The sequence below is a fragment of the Camellia sinensis genome, chromosome 12 (assembly GCF_055761805.1).
Source record: "Camellia sinensis isolate YWXY chromosome 12, ASM5576180v1, whole genome shotgun sequence".
In the NCBI taxonomy this organism is placed as follows: domain Eukaryota; kingdom Viridiplantae; phylum Streptophyta; class Magnoliopsida; order Ericales; family Theaceae; genus Camellia; species Camellia sinensis.
The window spans coordinates 9,796,378-9,815,806 of record NC_138972.1 but is presented as its reverse complement, the minus strand read 5'-3'; the positions used below and the strand labels follow the sequence as shown (position 1 = coordinate 9,815,806).

The window sequence follows — 19,429 nt, the reverse complement described above, 5'->3', positions numbered from 1 at the left end:
GCATTGGTGGCAGTTACAACTGTTGATCTGCTCCAGAATTGTCTTAGCCCATTAGCAGTTGGGGGTGTTAACTTGCATGCCATGTGGCATGTTTTCCTTTATTTTTGTTACATGTTTGAATTCTCTGATTGTAAACCTATAAATAGGCATGGCCATGCAAACTCGAAAATCATCAAGTGTTGGAGAGTGAGCATTTGGATTCCCTTTGTAATTGTTGGTGCAATAATAAAGGTTGGGTTTTCCTGTAATTGTTGTGTTGCTTTATCTTATATGCTTGACAAACTTAATTGTGTGTGAGTTGCATACATCGGTTGCGACTAAGGGTTGGTTTGATATAAACTAAATAATACAAAAAGTCAAAAAGTCACTATCCTATTTAAGTCACATCATCTTATTTAAATCACATCACCTCTCTAACACATCACATCAAACCCAACTCAAACCCAACCCATATAAGCCAATAAATCAAAAAGCGTACTTTTTTAAAACATCCAAACCAACCCTTAGTGTTGAGACTTGGTGCAATCACAGGAAAAATTTGCATCTGAAAATTAGCCCTTACTTAAAGGCTGCATGGTTGGCATTGGCGGCACCTTGCGCCTATGCCCAACCAAGGCCAAGGCATGGTGGTGGCATGCCAAGTCAGAAAGGTAGGAACATGATAAGTGTTGTGTGGCAGCGGCACTCAACCCTTGGCAAAGTGTGGGTAAACATGGCACAAATGCAAGGCATTAATATGACTTGAATGTAGGCTGCAGCATACTTGGAGGTTGAACACAATTAATGTGTAAGACTTAGTTTGCTGGCCAAGGCAACTAATTTTGTGGCTGGCTTGATGGGGCAGACTGCAAGGCAGTTATTTTCAATTATGCATGTATGTTATACTTTTGTTGCGACAAAGACAAGGCAAGGCTAAAAATCAAGAGGCAAGGCTGGAAGTTAGGAGCAGTTACTGGTAGTTATCTCCAGATTGTTTCTAAGTCTCTAGGAAGTTGTGGGTGTCAACTACCATGCCACTTATCATGCTTTCCTTGTATTGCTGGTTGTATTTTGTAACTGATTGTGCCATGGCATAGAACTCGAAAATTCAGAGTCTCCCTTGGCATTCCTTTGTATTATTGGTGCAATAATAAACCAATAGTCACAGGGCTAATTTTCAGAGTATAATTTTTTTTGTCTTGTGATGGCACTACGTTCTAACACTTAGTCTCAACCAATTTCCAACACACACCCACACTATGAGTTTGAACAAGTAAGAGAGAAGGCCACACACTTTACAGGAAATTCCCAACCTTTGTTATTGCACCAACACTATAAAAGAAAGCCAAATGCTAACTCTCCAACACTCGATGATTTTCGAGTTTGCATGGCCATGTCTATTTATAGGCTTATAATCAGAGAATTCGAAATTCAAATAGGCAACAAAGATAAAGGAAAACATGCCACATAGCATGGTAGTTGACACCCCCTAACTACCAAGGGCTAAGACAATTCTGGAGTAGACAGTAGACCAGCAGTTGTAACTACCACCAATTGCCCCTACAATTCTGCCTTGCATGTCCCCAGCCAGCATGTTTCAATCTTGCATAACTGCCACTGTCAGCATTGTCTTGGCCTAGCATAATTGCTCAGAACCACCCAATAATTCTGCTACCTTGTCTATGCCTTAAACAAATTCGAAATGCCCAAGTTGCCAACCAAATAGAGCCTTAAGTGCCATCTGCTAGTCTTAGTCAAGCCCTCTAATTGTATCCAACCCCCAAGTGTGTTGCAGTCAACATTCAGGTCATGTTAATGCCTTGCATTTGCCATGCTGATCACACTTTGGCCAAGGGTCGAGTGCCGCTGCCGAACGACATAGCCCAATGCCCACCTTGTCACATAGGTCCAAGGTGCCACCAAATGTCAGGCTGCCAGCTCCCAAACCCCACCAGAAGAAGCCAACGTCCTCGTTGGTAGGGTCTTCAAATATTCTTGAACTTGTTTCTCAAATTGCCACGATGTCACATCCTTTTCCCAACCAACATCTGAATCAGGTAGACCTTTCCATTTCACCAAGTAATGGGTCCTCCTATTCTTCTTGCTCGTGTCCTCTGTCTTATGTTCCAAAATTCTTTCCACCTCATTGTCGAGCTGTTCCCGAATCACAGTCAAGGTTCTCCTTGCTGGCTTTCTTCCAGCATTGACCATATCTTCATGATATGCCTTAAGGAATCTTACATGAAAAGTTGGATGGATCTTCAACCAGTCCAACAATATCAGTCTATAAGCCACATTTCCCACTCGCTTCATGAGCCATCATATTTAGGAATTAGGCCTCGGTGTGCTGTCTTGCTATTGATTTTCTTCTAAATCTGAGGAGTCAATTTCAACATCACCTTATTGAACTCTAGCAGTCTCCTTCTTTTGTCAACATATTTCTTCATGCAATGTGAGGCTTTAGACAAGCTATCATTTGCCCCTTCCAACAACTCTTGCTTGGCATTGGCAAACCGATCAGCAGCGGGACATCTCCCTCACATTTTCTATTTGGCCACCTCATGAGGAGTGAGGGCCTGCTGTCCAATTGCTAACTTAAATGGACTCATGCCTGTTGCAGAGGATCTGTGCAAGTTATTGTGCACTGTCAAGTAAGTCCACCCAATTTTTTTGACTTGCCGTGACGTGGTGCCTCAAATATTCCTCTAGCAAACCATTCATCTGCTTTGTCTGACCATCAGTTTGAGGATGAATTGCTGTAAAGAATTTTAACTCTAATCCCATCAAATTGAACAATACTGTCTAGAACCGCCCAATAAAAAGTGTCCCTGTCACTCACAATATCCTCAGGAACTCCAAAATGTTTGACCAAATGTTTGAAGAATAACTTTGCAGCCACATCAGCAGGGCATGCATGTGGTGCGGGTATAACGATAGAATACTTAGAATCGATCAACAACAACAAAAATTGAACGCATACCATCCACCTTTGGCAAACCAGAAACGAAGTCTATGGAAATGGAGACCCAAGGCTTCTTTGGAATGGGAAGAGGCTGTAGCAAACCGGCTTCCTTCTTGTGCTCAACTTTGTCTTGTTGGCAGACCAAGCACGTCTTGACATACATCTCAATGTCATCTTCCATCTTGGGCCAATAATAGGAACGAGATAGAAGAGCTAACATATGCTTTACTCCTGGGTGACCTACCCGCTGCGGATCATGTGTTTCCCTCAGTAATTCCCGATGTCTCAATCCCCTATTGCTAGGAACAAACAATCCATCTCCTTTCAGCATGGAGTAGATCATCTTCCAACTAGTATTTGCGAACAACTCCCTCTTTCACTTCTTGTACCAATTTTTGATAAGTAGCATCCCCAACAGTATTCTTGCGAACTCAGTTCAACAGATCTGTCTCAATAGTTGAAATGGCAGCCACATTCTTCGACTGTCTTCCTACTTAGTGCATCAGCAACCTGGTGCCTACCAGGCTTGTGTTTCCACTCAAAGTTATACTCTTCTAGCAATTCTTGCCACCAGGCTTGCCTTGGAGACAACTTTTTCTGCAATTTAAAGAATGTATTAGCCACATTATCTAGTAAGACCAAAAATTTAGTCCCCAACAGATACACCCACCAAGTAAGAAGGCAATGCACCACAGTAGTCATTCCTTCTCGTGCACTGAATAATTCTTCTCCGCAACATTTAACTTTCTACTTTCAAAAGCCACAGGGTGTCCCTCCTACACCAAGACTTCACCAAGTGCTTTGTCTGAGGCATCAATGTGTACTTCAAAAGGCAATTCAAAGTTGGGCAAACGCAACACCTGCTCGCTCGACACCGCCATCATCAATTTGTCAAAGGCTGCTTGACAACTAACGGACCAATGCCAAGCGTGATTCTTCCGCAACAAATCAATAAGGGGAGCAGCCATCTTAGAATATTCCTCGATGAACTTCGATAATAATTTGCCAACCCAAGGAAGGATCGCAACTCAGCTACATTGGTGGATGGAGACCATTCCACTATAGCCTGCACCTTCTTACCATCCATCTTGACATGTCCTTTGCAAATGATGTGCTCAAGAAACTTAATCTCTTTCTGAGCATACTCGCATTTTTCCTTTTTCACATATAACTTGTTTTGCCTTAACCACACAAAAACTATTCGACTATGGGTCAAATGATCCTCCAAGGATTCACTATAAATTACAATAGCATCCAAATAAACTATTACGAATTGATCAACATAGTCATGGAACACATCGTTCGTTAGATTACAGAATGTTGCTGGAGCATTGGTTAAACCAAATGGCATAACCAAAACCTCAAAAGACCTATACCTTATTACACAAGCGGTCTTAGACTCATCCCCTTCAGCCACTCTGACTTGCCAATACCCAGATTTTAGATCTAACTTGATGAAGTAGGTAGCCTTGCACAAACGGTCGAACAAGTCTGCCACCAAAGGAACTGGATATTTGTTTTTGGTTGTCACTTCGTTCAAGGCACGATAGTCCACACACATTCACAAGGTCCCATCCTACTTTTGGAAGAGCACCGGGGCACCGTAAGGGGCTTTGGATGGTTGCACCAACCCCATATCCAACAAGTCCATTAATTGCTTTCGCAATTCAGCAGGTTCCATAAGAGATATTCTGTAAGGTGCTTTCGCTGGAGGCTTGGCACCCAGAACCAACTCTATCTTGTGATCAGTGACACGTCGAGGCGGCAAAATTTTTTAGAGGAGTGTGACTTCGAGTGAAAGCATAAACCTGGTCAGCACAACCAGGTTGCGGATGCATTGAGTAGGAAGGTGGATGAGGGATATGTGGCTGCCATTTCTACCGTTGAGTCAAATCTGTTGGACCGAGTTTGCGAGAATGCTGTTGGGGATGCCGCTTATCAGAAGTTGGTACAACAAGTAAAAGAGGGAGTTGTTCACAGATACTAGTTGGAAGATGATCTACTCCATGCCAAAAGAGATAGATTGTTTGTTCCTAGCCAGTGTTGTGAAAGGCGCACCTAGGTGCCAAGCGTGATGAGGCGCAGAGGCTGTGACTAAAGGAACCCAAGGCAAGGGCGATGTGGATGAGTCGTGTACCTTGGTTGAGCCTTAGGTCAGGCGTGAAAAGGCTAAAGGCGCCGCTTAAGCATGCCTTTTTATTTTGTTCCCCCCCTGATGCTTGTCTAATGGCTCTGATATGAGTTTGAAAGGGTGCAACCACATAGGATTGTAACTCATACAACTTAATACCCAAATCAATCAACGACTGAAAGCCCTAAAATCGATCGAAGAAAGCTTAAGGTGTCGTCTCTTTTCTCCCTCTAGGCTTGTCGCGACTTCGTCTTTGCTGGGTGGCTGCAACTTCGTCTTCAGGTTCGTCTTCTTCTTCTTCTTCTTCTTCTTCTTCGCTGCTAAACTAAACTGTTTACACCAAACACTTCCTCTCAAATATCTTGGTTTGCCTCTTAGGGCAAATCCTAGGAGAAAGAAAACCTGGTAACCTGTGGTGGATAGAATAAAGCTTAACTTAGCATCATGTAAAGAAAACTACGTAGATTGACTTTGATTAAGTCAATGTTATCAAGTCTCCCAAGCTTCTATATGTCTATCTTTAAATTGCCTGAAGGGGTGGCAAAGAGTATTGACAAGATACAAGCAGCCTTTCCTTGTGTGTGTGTGTGTGAAAAGGAAGGTTCATATGGTTAGTTGGAAGAAGGCAACAAAAAATGAAAATCGAGGGTCAGGAGTCAGAAAGATAAGGGAAATGAATGAATGCTTGTTGGTAAAATGGTGGTGGAGGTATGGAGTTGAAGATGAAGCTCTGTGGAAACAAGTTATAATTTGCAAATATGGTTCTGAAGGAGGTACCAGTTATGAGTGGTGGCGGAAACATGTCAACACTATGGAATGATATTGTGTCTGTTGCTATGACTAATCCTGTGGTGTTTAATTTCTTTGTATCTAATCAAGGATAGTGGTTGGGAGTGGAAACAGGACTCAATTCTGGACAGACAAGTGGGCTTTGAACATACGAATTAAGGATGAATTTCCTAGATTGTTCAGTTCGTCAGTAGATAAGGAAGGCTCCCTTATGATGTTCTACAATAGAAGAGGTGAGTCAAGAGATTGGAATTTCTCTTTTAGAAGACCTCTCCTAGGTTGGGAGAAAGAAGAGGTTGGCCGGCTCCAAGATTTGTTTATTGAAGCTCCAGTTCTTTGGGAAAATTGTCCTGATGTACTTAGATGGAATGCATCTTCTTTTGTCCAATTTACTGTGGCATCAGTTGGGAAGTAGTGTGAAGCAAAGCATGGTCAGAATTATTAGATTGGTGGGATCTTCAATGGGCTATGCCTGGTACAGTTGAAGGGGTGCTTCAATGGTGGTCTGGTGTTAAATTCAAGAAGCTGGAATGGCAAACTTGGAAGGCATTACCTTTTGAATTAATGTGGTCAGTATGGAAATTAAGGAATGATTGTGTGTTTAATGGAGGTCAGCCTAAGTTGGATGAGTTAGGTGATATTGTGAAGGTGAGGGTGGCTCTATGGTTTAAATTTAATTCAAAAGGGGTGCCATATTCAGTGCATGACATAGTCTCTAATCATAGGCAGGTCAGGTATTGTTAGAGAGGTGGGTGAAGGTGTTTTTCTGCTGGGAGGGTGTTCAGTGGGGCTGGATCATAGTTTTCTGATTTTGTAAAACAGCGGGGGGCTGGTGCTGCTGCTTTTGTGGTTGCTGCTTTTGTAGTTGTTGGGTTAGGTTGTGCATTTGGGTTTCAGTTTCGCTTGTTCTTTCTTGTTGTTTGGCTCAGAGCAGGGCTGTTCTGTGTTTTGGTCTGAGATTGTTGCTGCTGTTTTTTTGTTGTTGTAGGCTTTATTTGCGCTTGAGCTTTGTTGCCTTGTATTTTATGGCTGTTTTGTAGTTTAACTAGGTTGGCTACTCACCAACTGTTGGCGTTTGTGCTAGCAAACGATTGGGCTTGCTTTTCGATGCCAACCTAGTTGGAATCGTCTAGCTTTGTTGTGATGCTCTGAGCACTCGCCGTTTTCCTTTATTGATGTAACTTAAATGTATCTTGTTCAGTTGTTTTTCATCAATGAAGGTTCTCTTTTGTTGATCAAAAAACAAAAAAAAGGGCCACAAAAACCAACATGTGAACTAGTAAACAATTATTATGTATAACCAATGTTTTAAAAAAAGGATCAGTGAGTGAACTAGAAAAATGATCAGGTGGACGGGTCACCGGTTCAACCGTTGGGTTGAACCGGAATCGAACCGTGACGTCATAAATATATTAAAATTACATTTAAATAAAAATATAAGTAATAAAATTATAAATTAAAAAAATTAAATAATCTTAAATATTTCTCCAAATACTTTTTTTACTAAAAAATATAAAAATATATTTTAAAATATTATTAATTTTAATTTTGAAAGAAGAAATCAAATATTCAATATTCTCTCCATATGATTTTAATTCAAATAATTTGATTCAAAGAAGAGCAAAAATTTTGAAGGGATATCAAAATTTTAAGTTTCTCTTCAATAAATTTGATTGAATCTCACATAGATTTCTTGAGTTTTTTTGGAAGAATTTTTTTCTTATAAATAGGTAGAGGCTTTCACAATAATTTTAAGCTCTTAATGGGATTTCTCACAAGAGGAGACCCTTAAAAGAGAGTTTCAAATTAAAATTTTCTTTTATATATATATACATAATAAGAAAGAAAGAAAGAAACGAAAGAAAGAAAAAAAAAAAACGAAATTTCAATTTTATTGACGAGGTGAACCGCCCCTGGGTAGACCGGATTTTCCGGTTCACACAAAATAGGCCGGTTTTTTATGTCAAACGGTTTAGTGGGTGTATCCGGATGGGAACCCCGACCGGTCGACGGTTCAACCGGTCGAACCAGCCGGTCCGGTCCTGTTTTTAAAACCTTGTGTATAACTAACATGAGACCATTGCTATGTCATTGTTTACATCTGTATGTGCATCTGTAGTTCGGAAAAAGAGAGAAGGAATACAAGTAACTGTTACTGACCTATTTCATCATAGTAGTCGCTCTTGTCATATCCATGGGGGTCGAATACATCTTTACTGAAGCAAGAACCTATCTGATCAATATCTTGATACGTCACTGCATGAAGCAAGAAGTCAGGATTTCGATACTCCTTTTTATTACGCACTTCTGCATTGTAGCTTTTGCCAAGTCGCTTTAGGTAAAGAAATTTGTTAATTTTCTCCTGCATTTAGAAAAACATGAAGTAAAAGATTTCAGGACAACTAACATCAGCAACACATTTAGAGTAGCCACATTGTAAAATGAGTTCAACAACATTAAGTTACAGGCAAAAACATAGTTAAAACGATCTACTCAGTCAGTAACTAATCAATACTCAAGGATTGGTGAAACAACGTAGCGGAATCACATCCAATGAGCAATCTCAATTTATGGTAGGAACCACAACATTATTGGGTTAGTGGGAGACAAGACTTTCCACCTAATCCCATTTGCAGTTCTTTATTGGCCAGTGACACCATGTAGAATGGTGTACGATGGTATCACCATTACACTCAATATATTCTCCATTAATAGGCCCCGAAGAGGGAACCTCTAATCAATCACATGAAAATTGGGTATCAAGACCACAATCCTGACCCTTGCTACTTATCAAAAATTGCTTAAATTAGAAAAAAATAATGAAATCACTGGGTACCAGAAATACCAATCATCCAACTGACTTATCTAGCTCAAATTTTAGCAGAATTGGCCTGAGCCTCTCATAAACCACTGGCGCAAAACAAGGTATCTACTACAGTAGTTTGTTCACAAGTTGTTTTCAACAGAAGCACATCACAAAAACAATAGAAATAAAAAATAATAATTAAAAAGAAAAAAAAAAGTAGGATAGAGAAAATCTAGATAGGCCCCATGTAGGTCATTACGTGTTTTATTTGAAGCTTTATTTCTTTAGGAGGGGTGTTATCAAGGGAATTCTTCCAGAAATATTTTCTTTCTATGAAATGTGTCCAAAGAAATATCAACCAAACTCTGACATTGGATCAGGCAAAATAAATCCACCTTAGCCAACCATAGAAAAATGAAACTCCAAATAAATAGGATAGGTCTAGTTTACAAGCCATTAATGTTGGAAGAAGAATGGAACAAACAGGAAATGCCCAGTGAACAAGCCTCTGGCTTTACAGCAGGGAAGCAATAAATAATAATAACTATTCTAAAGAAGGCTTATATTCCTCTTAATTCTCAGGAGCCTCTTTCTTCCTTAACTTTCAAAGCATGTATTCTAACTGCTCCACAAAGTTGCACGAAAAAACAAACTCACATAGAAACATTATAAGTTGTGCCATTACTCCCATAAGAAAAGATTCTTCAGCCTTCACTTATCTAGAATATGAATACAAGAAGTACATGGTAGATATCCAAGTCTGCAAACGTTAGATTTTGACCATAAAAGTTAAATTGTTCAAGCAGGAAACTTTGCACCCCATGTTGAAGCCCTATATACATTAAACACCTCATGTAACCAAAACTTGTTTACTAAATCTGTATTTGCACTTTAACCAAAGAAGTAAGCCACCTAAACCAATAGAAGTTAAAATGTTCAAGCAGGAAACTTTGCACCCCATGTTGAAGTCCTTTATACATTAAAAATCTCATGTAACCAAAACTAGTTTATTAAATCTGCATATGCACTTTATCCAAAGAAGTAAACCACCTAAACCAATGTAGATGCCCTCAACTAGTGTAGCAACCCTCACCTTACTCTTGTCATACTTGCATACATTCATGCATGATCTTGTCTTGTTATGTTGTTTTGCAAGTTTTGCCTTGCCTTGTTTTGTTTAAGTGTTGCCTGCATGATTTTGTTCCTTGCTTAGTGTGTAGCCGAGGTCATCTTGAACTTAGTTCACCTCTGAACCTTTGCACTTAGAACTGTTTTGGAACCACTTGGTCGACCCCCATCTTCACCCCGGGCATGGTTGCCGAGACGTTTTGCACTTAGTAATCCTTGTCCTTGGGCAGGTATGGCCTAGACCGAGGTGTGGCACACCCCGGCTGAGGTGTGGCAGTCGTCCTCCCTAGCCGATGTCTTTGTTACCCTGTTGCCGAAGCTCTGACTTTAGCCGATGTCATTACATGCCGATGTGTCTTGCCTTAGCTTGCTGCATACGCTTTGTCACAGACTTGTCTTATCAATCAATCACCTTTTGAGTTGAACCAACCCAGTAGCGCCACGTGTCCGAGCTGATTGTCAAGACAGCCGGCAGACCTAGAAACAAATCATTTTGTCTCAAATCTTTGCCTTTAGAGAGAGAAGCTCTAGAGAAAGGAGGGGAAGTTCTTGAGTGAGAATAGATCTTCCAAGCTTGATCTTCGAGGTTTGAACAATTGGATTCGAGTTTTGAGGTTAAAATCTTAACCTACTCTTGTTGCTCTTATTAATCATCTAGCTGCATTGCATGATCGAATCTGTTTTGCATGTCATGCATTGATCTGAAGTTGGTTTCGAAAGAGAAAGATAGTATTCATGTGTTCTTGAAGAAAAGTCTCGTTTTGATCCGAAAGTTTGGAGCAAAAACCATGTTTTTGTGTTTGTTCTTGCATGACCTTCTTGTATGGGTACCCAGGTCCATGTTTTGAACTTTTGGCATGAAATCTCAGATTTTTGTAACGAGTTATGATCTTGCATTCATCTTCCTCATGATCATGTTCATCATGTTCTTCATGTTCTTCAAAGGGAAATCCAGGTTTTCCTAACTTTGCTTTTGAATGAGGCCATCGGGACCACACCTCGGCAAGGAGGTGTGGGACCTCGGGAAAGACCTGGTTGGTACCCAGTGTGTTTTCATGAGACGGAAGCAGTGTTTAAACTCCCAGCATGTTTTGCTTTGTCATTGACTTGGATCTGGTGAGAATGTCAGGATCATCTGCATGCATATAAAGCTTGTTTTGAGAATGTGATTGCCATGTGATTGTAGGTCCTTGATCTTTGCTTTGAGCCTACACCCGAGGAGATCTATGTGAGTGGTGTTTTTAATAAAGCTATGTTATACTGTTTTGATAAATCTTGCTTTGCTTTGTTTTGACGAAAGTATTTGTTAAGCATGAATGAATAGCTCTGTTTTGATGTATCAAGTATAAGCTTTGTTTTGATGTCATCTTTGACAAGTCCCTTGTGCTGGAGGACTCTAAACTTTCGCAGCACTAAGTATAAAAGGATACGGTCCTTTCTTGGAAAGACTATCGTGTTAAAGCGGGCTACGGGCCTAAGTAATACAAGACTATCATGTTAAAACGGGCTACGGGCCTAAGTAACACAAGACCACCGTGTTAAAAAGAGCTACGGGCTTAAGTAACACAAGTCCCTTGTGCTGGAGGACTATAAACCTTCGCAGTACCTTTGACTAATTGATTACGGATCGTGCAATCCTTGTTTTGTCACTGACAGTTTACCGCGTGGACTTGTTTGTTCGGAAAGCTTGATTTGTGTTTCGCCGATGCCAGTGAGCATCCCTTGAGACTTGTAAGACTTGATATATGAATACAGTCCATCTCTTGTTTTGATAAAGTTTTGATGTGTTTTGCTCTGGAAGGATCTCGGCTAATATTCGTATGGTCTTGGCATGTTTTGTTTGGAAAAGACTTCGGCTATATTCATGCAAAACCTTTATTACTAGTACCATTCACTGAGTATCCAAGCTCACCCTCTCTATATATATGTAGGTGATGAGCAGGACGGCGGCGACGCCTAGATGTGTTTTGCAAAGCTTGTTTTGGATTCTTGTCTGGTCGGCTTGACTTGTTCTATGTCGGAAAATTTGTATTTATGTCGGCAATTCTTGAAAATTATGTTTCTTGGCTTGTATTCACTGTATTTTGTATATGTCGGCTTGAGAAGCCTTTTGATCAAGATGTAATACGTATTTTACTTTGTTGTATTCAAGTTTGTAAAGTCATGTAAAGATGTATGCCATTCCATTTGACCTATGCACTGCTCTTACGGACCACTTGTATTTTAGATTATTGCTTCCGCATTTGTGAGCCCCGTTTATTATACTCTGATTGTGTTAAACTTATGAAAGTTGGCCTTCAGTAATCTCGAATTACTGGCCATCACGGCACCAAACTACTAGGGGCGGTTTGGGGGCGTGACAACTAGTGTGGTGGTTCAATACCTTTCTGCCACATTTTTCCAAACTAATGTAAAAGCTAAGGGACTACACCACAATGGGAGTCAGCAAGGTTGAATCACAGTTAGATACTTTTTTTCAAATGAGAAGAGAAGTAGCCTAGCATCTATGTTACACAGACTCGGGTATGGGTGTCGGGTGCGGGTATGTATCTACAGGTCGGACTTATTATATCTTAAATTTAAGGGTACGCGGATTTGGAAAAAAAATATTATATTTTTATATTTTTAATCTAATATGAGAGATAAAATGGTACTATATGTAACTTATAGTGTCAAAATGACATTTATAGTAATTATACAATAATATGCACATATAATAATTGTGTTATATACAATTATATAAGAAGTATCCATTGAAAAGTATCCGACACATATCCCATACCCTTGTCCAAGTGTCGGGTGTCCGACACGGGTATTTGATCTATTTTGAAGAGTCCGTGTAACATAGCCTAGCATAGGACTTCAAAAGGTTGCAAAAGCACTTGGCCTTACAGTGAGACTTCAAATTACCCTACTTCTAGGACTCACCAAGATGGGATACTTCAAATTAACCAAGGCACACAGCATCCCAACCATCCTATTTTCAAGTAGCTATAGTTACAGTTCAATCACATATCCAGAACAAGCTAAGTTTTCTAGGAAAAATATCACAGTGCAAACTGTCAAAACTAAGAAGCACAGACATGGATATAGTCACGGACACGGAACACGACAATTTCAAAAAAATAGAGACACAGATATGGCAGGACACATATTTTTATTTGCTACCTAGATTAATATTACATCAGCAAACAATCAATATTAACAAAAACTAACTCAAATTATATATTTTATTTTTTTATTTTTTTTTAAAATTTAAATTAACACTTACAGTTTATATTTTTTTTATGGATGATCTATCAAGTATTTAAATCTAACAAAAAAATAATAAACATTCAACATTTATTAAAAGTACTAAAGAAAATAGGGGAAAAGACACCTTGGCAATCCTAGTGTGTCCCCAAAGTGTCCCCGGTGTGTTCCCTGAAAATAAATTAATTAAATAAGGGGACATGCCATGTGACGTGTCCCATACATGTCCCCACCGTGTCCGTGTGTCCAACACAGATACGGCACTTGTTTTGAAGTGTTGGTGCTTCATAGAGTCAAAACTATTCTAGGTATTGAAATGTAAACAATAAAGAGCCATGGAAGCAATTGAATCTGTTTAGACTTTAAAATTTGATATGTCATGAAAGAGGAAGGGAACATCAAGGTCCAAAGCAACAGACAGACATATGATGAAGCATTTTGAGGGAACTCATTTCAAAATATCGAAGTTCTGTACATATTGTAAGTTTTCAAATATCAACTACCAACAAGAGAATACCAGTTCTGAAGGCACTTACTTGCAGTTCATCAGAGCACTTAGCCTTTGGTGGTGGGGGAAGAAACCTGTCCAACGAATCAACATCCTTAGGAAATTCCACAGAAACTGTAACTGTTTCCTCGATCACAGTAGTTTCTGATTCATTCACAGCATAGTTCATTGGGTGAGACTCTGATGTGTCCAGTTGTTCAGATAATTGAGGAGTAGTAGCCTGACTGCTAGGTGTTACAACCAAGGCAGTTCCAGGAGGCGTTTTTTCATGAACGTCAACTACAAATGAAAAGAATTTATAAACATACAGACTAAGAGAAAGCAGAATGTCAAGAAAATTTTCAAAATAAGAAACTCCCACCCATCTTCTCTACCATTACCTAAAAGTTGTGTATGTTAACCCAGCAAGTGTAAATGACCCAATGAATCAGTCCACCAGCAACAAATAATTTTAATTTTCTTTTATCCTGGTCATTCAAAAACTGTCACATAAATTAAAATATAAAGTTTCTCCTATATCAAGCTTGGATAGGTTCGCAATTGCAATATAAAGTTTCTGCAATCACCAAAAAGCCGTGTATCTTAAGCCAACAAGTATAAGTGACCCAATCAATCATTCATTTAGCAACAGATAACTATGATTTATTTATCATTGTCATGTAAAAACTGTTAAAATTAAATGCAATAGAAAGATTCTGCAATATCAAAATTGAATAGTTTCACAATTGTCATAAACCTGCTAAGAATAGCTGCGAATCCAAAATTATCAGTCCACAACAAAAAGTAAATTTTTTTTTTTTCAATAGACATCCAAAAGCTGCTAATCATCATGATAAAAAGTTTCTGCTAAAAAAAGTTTGATTAGATTTGTAAAATCCCTTTTTACCAGAAACGAAGATAAGTGTCCATGAACAAGCACTACTTACTGAACAATGACATAGATTCCCCAAAGAAAGAAACTGTCAACCGAGAAAACGATAAATCCTATATATAATTCCATGCTATTGTCACCAAAAAGTAATAAGCACTTTTCAAATGGAAGAGGAGGGCAGAGAGAAGCGTTCCATTTCCTGTCATGCCATGACAGTGATGTAAACCTGGACTTCATGAGAATTTCTGTGAGTACATGATGGACAAATAGAAATGTTGATATTTCTTTTTATTTTTGTACAGGAAAAGATAGAAAACGATAAACAGACAGAAGAAAGAAGACAAAAGTAGAGAGTATAGATAGAAATATGGGGCAAAAGAAAGGTCAAGAGGAGATAAGAATATTGAATAACAAACAGAGGACATATGACAAAGAAGAGAAACAGATGAGGACCCCAAAGAGAGGGCACAAGGAAGTAGTGAGAGAAATAGAGAGAGCAAAACTTTTTCAAATGATCTTTCAAAATTTATTCACATTTTAGGGATAATTTCCTATTGTGACATAATGCCCAGATACAGGCTTCATAGAAAACCCTAAAAGTATGGAAAAACCGTCTAAACTCATCCGACCAATATGATGACAGATAAAGCATTGAATCTTATTCCCAAAGTCACAAAAACTACCTAAATCTTGAAAATCAGTAGCACCCAAGTTGATTCAGCATTCCTCTCTAAGGTTGGCCCTCAAGAAATCACACACTCCATAAAAAGCAAAAAGTCGGGACACCTGCCTCCGAACCTCAATTCTCAGTCGCTAAGAAGAACAGATATGGATACGAATAAGGATACATTTTGAAAAATCAAGACATTGACATGGCAGGGATACATCAAAAACTTTTTTTTTGTTGTTGATAAATATACATCAAAAACATATTAACTGGCAAACAACAAAAAAAATAATGGAAACCTAACTAATTGAACATGAAGAAATAACTCAATCCATAATTTAAACATCATTATTTAACATACAAAATACTACTTTGTCAATCAAAAACCATTCACTTTGTTTGGTTCTGATTTTCTGAAAACAGTTTTCAAAAAATTTTACTTTTTTATTTTCCGTATTTTAATGTTTTCAAAATTTTTTTTATATTTAAGCAATTTTTTTTTTTTAAGTTTTAGACACACCTAACATAAATAACTTTAAAATGTATAATATTTGTGAAAAAAATCTTTAAAAAATACACTAAATACCAAAAAATACAAAAAAAAAAGAGAGTAAAATTTAGTACATTTTTCGTATTTTTGTGTATTTATTATTTTTAAAAATATTTTACTATTTAGATACATACATCTAAATAAGGTGTATTTAAAAAAGTAAAAAAATTACTTAAAATTTAAAAAATATTCACTAAAAACAAAAAAATAAAAAAAAATAAAAAAATCCAATTTTTAAAAAACTGAATTTAGAAAACCGAAACCAAATGCACTGATTATTACTGTATCACAAATGCCAAAAGCATTTAACTTAATAATAGATAGCTCATCCATAAAAAATAAATAATCACAAGTGAAATGTGTCCGAGGACGTGTCCGGAGGCAAGACACGACTATGGTAACTACTTTGAAGTGTCCATGCTTCATAGCACAGAAGGTCCAACCAAGAAACTATGGAAGTCGAACAATAGATACTATCAAGAGTGATTGCTAGTGATCCTTACATACCATTAGTTGTTTGAAGCTGCGAACTAATCATGACGGCACCAGTGCCCACTATCTCTCCCTCCTGCCAAAAGAATGAAAGAAAAAAAAAATAGCAATAACATATTATTTACTAAACAAAACACCTTAAAGAAATTCAAGAAAATTCAAAAAAAAAAAAAATAAATAAAGAGCAAAATTCCCAATACCAAGTACAAATACATACATGTACACAACCACATAAATACCTCAGCTTCAGGAGACAATGCGACTTCGTCATGGCCATAATCCACAATAGTTAGCCTATGCATTACAGTTCTACTCGATTCCATCAGAACCAGTTGTTGCGCCGGTGGCGGCGATGAGAGAGATGGAGTTAGAGGCCGAGAATTGGTGGTTGGTTTTGGGGTTGAATCGTCATTGGACAGTGGTGGTGTGTCATCATTAGCCGAATCAACGACTCTCTCTTCGCTCGTGTTGTTCTTGGAATCATCTTCGTTGTTCAAATCCTTGTTATCATTGGCGTCATCGTTTGGGGGTTCTAGGTGTTCCATATCTTCCATTTCGTCGTCATCGTCAGAGTATGTAGAGGAGATTAGATTAATACCTTCCGATTCTCCTCTCCGTGCAGCCATTTGAATTAGGGTTTTCTGATAAGAAATTGATTGGGAGAATTAGGGTGTGATTTGACTGAGATTCAGTTAGGTACTCCATACACAGAAATGATGCAGAAGTTGCTAATACACATATACATACATGCAGAGATAGAGAGATTCATACCTTGTTGAGAAGGCGATTTTCGAACAGCAGTGAGAAAATACGAATTTTGGAGAGAGAGAGAGAGAGAGAGAATTGTTTTCCAGAGAGGAAGAGAGTAATCCAAGGCGAATCGAATTGAGAGAAAGCCCTAGCTAGATACACAGTGGTAATGTTCTTGGAATTGACTTAAGAGTGAAAGCCCTGAACAGTAGGGTAATCCAACCACAAGTACAATTCTACTTGGCCAGAGTATCAATCGACCATTGGGAAATAGAAAACATGGATGGAGCTGCAAATCAGACACTCGGAAAAAACACATACTTATATATCAACAATGATTCATCCTCTTTTCTTCCCACCCTTTGACCTCCTCATTAGTTACTTCTTTTTTTCTTTTTTTTTTTGACTTCTAAAATCATCACTCGCCACGTGACAAAAGAGGGTGAGGGGTAATCCCAAAAGGGGTCCCAAACATTATTCATTTACATATATATTAAGGCAAAAGGATTTCTAATTAGGAGTTATAATTGTCTTTCTAAAATTATTAATTTTTTAATTTATAAAATAAATTTAAAAAAATTATTCATTTTATTATTTTAAAAATAATAATTATTTCTTAATTTATAAATTTTAAATAGAAAGATAACAAAAATATTTTATAATCATTTCATTCTAATCACTCTCACTGATTTTTAAAAGAAAATATTAAAACTTATATTCCTTCTCTCTTTCAAAAAAAATTAGATAACATTTTTCATAGAAGTTGTAGATATCTATCTATATTTTATTATATCTTATATATTATATTATAACATAACAAAAAAAAAATCAAATATATACAAACAGATAAAATTAAAAATGTTTCTTTTGCCTCTCAATATTCAATTTTAAATTTTAAAAATCTTTAAAGTCTATCTAAACAAATCTAATTTGAAAATATCTCACGCCATCATACTTTAAATCAATAAAACTCACATGTCTATCACATATTTAACTCACATCATAATTTACCTAAATAATAATTAAAAAAATATGGAAACCACATTGAATTTAAAACAAAATATAGAAACCATAGCTAAATTTAAAAAAAATAAAAAATAAAAACTCACAACTCCATCTTAAATAAATTGAAAAAAAAAATAAATAGAAACTATACAAAAATAAAGAATATAAGAATTTAGATATGGATCTCAAAAAAATATGACAATATCGAAATTCGAATTATGATTTAGTAATATGACTATCTTTTCTTTTCTTTTTTTTTATGTATATCTATCAAAATTTTAAATCACTTAATAGGACATATTAATCAATTTTCAAGTCTTATTTAAAGAATAATTTAATTAGTCATCCTAACTCCTATACTTCGCGAGCACTGGTTGAGGAGCGGAGGTCTAAGTTGTTGGAGGTAAGATCCTACCACTCCATAAATTTATTTGTTATTTTATTTTTATTTTTTTCCCTGTATGATTCTCTTTCTCTATCGTTGATTTTGGTTTCGATTTTAGTAAGATTTATGTGTTTGTTTATAGATTAGCATGTTGGAGAGCAATCGAAGTATCTATGCTTGTTTTGTGCCAAGAATTTTGATAAGATTTTATTCTCTTCATGAAGACCATAAAATTGAAGGTAAAAAAAAAAAAAATGGGCAACGAATTTTTTATTTTTTATTGTCTTTTTATTTTATAGAAAATGTGAAAAATTATTGGGAATTCAAGATTTTTACTATAACATTAGATTTTTGTATAACTAGGTAAATTTAGAATTGTTAAATATCATTGTGTTCCTTATTTTTATCCTCTTTCTATTCCATTTAGGAGTGCTTGCGGGCCGGTTGCGGCTAGGGGATCTCCAATCCACCATCCGTCCAAAACTAGACGGATTGAAAAAAATCAATTTGTAACCATGTGCCAGATTAGCGGATGCGAATTAAGAGAATTGATGTATTGGTGATTGGATGTATATCGGTTTGGCGGTTTGAACATTACAAGCTTAACTTCTTTCACTTTGTCTTTCTTTCATCTTTTGTTTCAGATTTTTATTTTTCTTTTCAGATTGTTAGATTACATTATAATTTTCTTTGTCTGGCAGGTCATAATACTTATTCAAGTGAGAACCAAATAACATTTGATATTAGACACCAATTTACAAAAGTGAACAAATGCCTACCCAAGATCAAATTAAGGACACACCTCTTTACAAAATCTATATCTTCAAAAACATTTTTTATTTCTGGAACATTAATATTATATTTAATTAAGAAAAAAAGCACACATGATTTTTTTGGGGTTTCATTGTATCTGTGGGAGTTAATTTCCGATCACACAATCAAACAGAGAACTTAGCTAGAGAGCATATGGTAGAATAAATTAAGTCAACCATCTGCCAACAAGAAAATGAGAATACCGCAGTGGTTTCTCCACCCAAGGCCACTTCAACGATCAAGTCAGTCAAACAATCTCTCAAAGATCTCACATAAGTACTCAATGCACCAATTGCGTACCTTAGACCCACGGAGGTACCTCACTTTTATAGCCAGCAGTG

General features: G+C 37.2%; 1 protein-coding gene across 2 annotated transcripts in view; it reads right to left on the bottom strand.

Annotated features, from left to right (window-relative positions):
- The window catches only part of LOC145804387 (uncharacterized), a 29,483-nt gene extending 12,268 nt beyond the window's left edge, over positions 1 to 17,215 (bottom strand). Inside the window, exons 1-5 of one of the 2 annotated variants that reach the window (XM_082898097.1) lie at positions 16,907 to 17,215; positions 16,375 to 16,776; positions 16,151 to 16,211; positions 13,584 to 13,834; positions 8,022 to 8,223 (exon numbers count right to left, since the gene is read on the bottom strand). In XM_082898097.1, coding sequence (XP_082754223.1) covers positions 8,022 to 8,223; positions 13,584 to 13,834; positions 16,151 to 16,211; positions 16,375 to 16,761 — 901 coding nt within the window. In that variant the 5' untranslated portion in view covers positions 16,762 to 16,776; positions 16,907 to 17,215. The remainder of the gene's footprint in view (positions 1 to 8,021; positions 8,224 to 13,583; positions 13,835 to 16,150; positions 16,212 to 16,374; positions 16,777 to 16,906) is intronic. The other variant, XM_082898096.1, reaches the window with a different exon arrangement.
- Between the last annotated feature and the right edge of the window lie 2,214 nt (positions 17,216 to 19,429).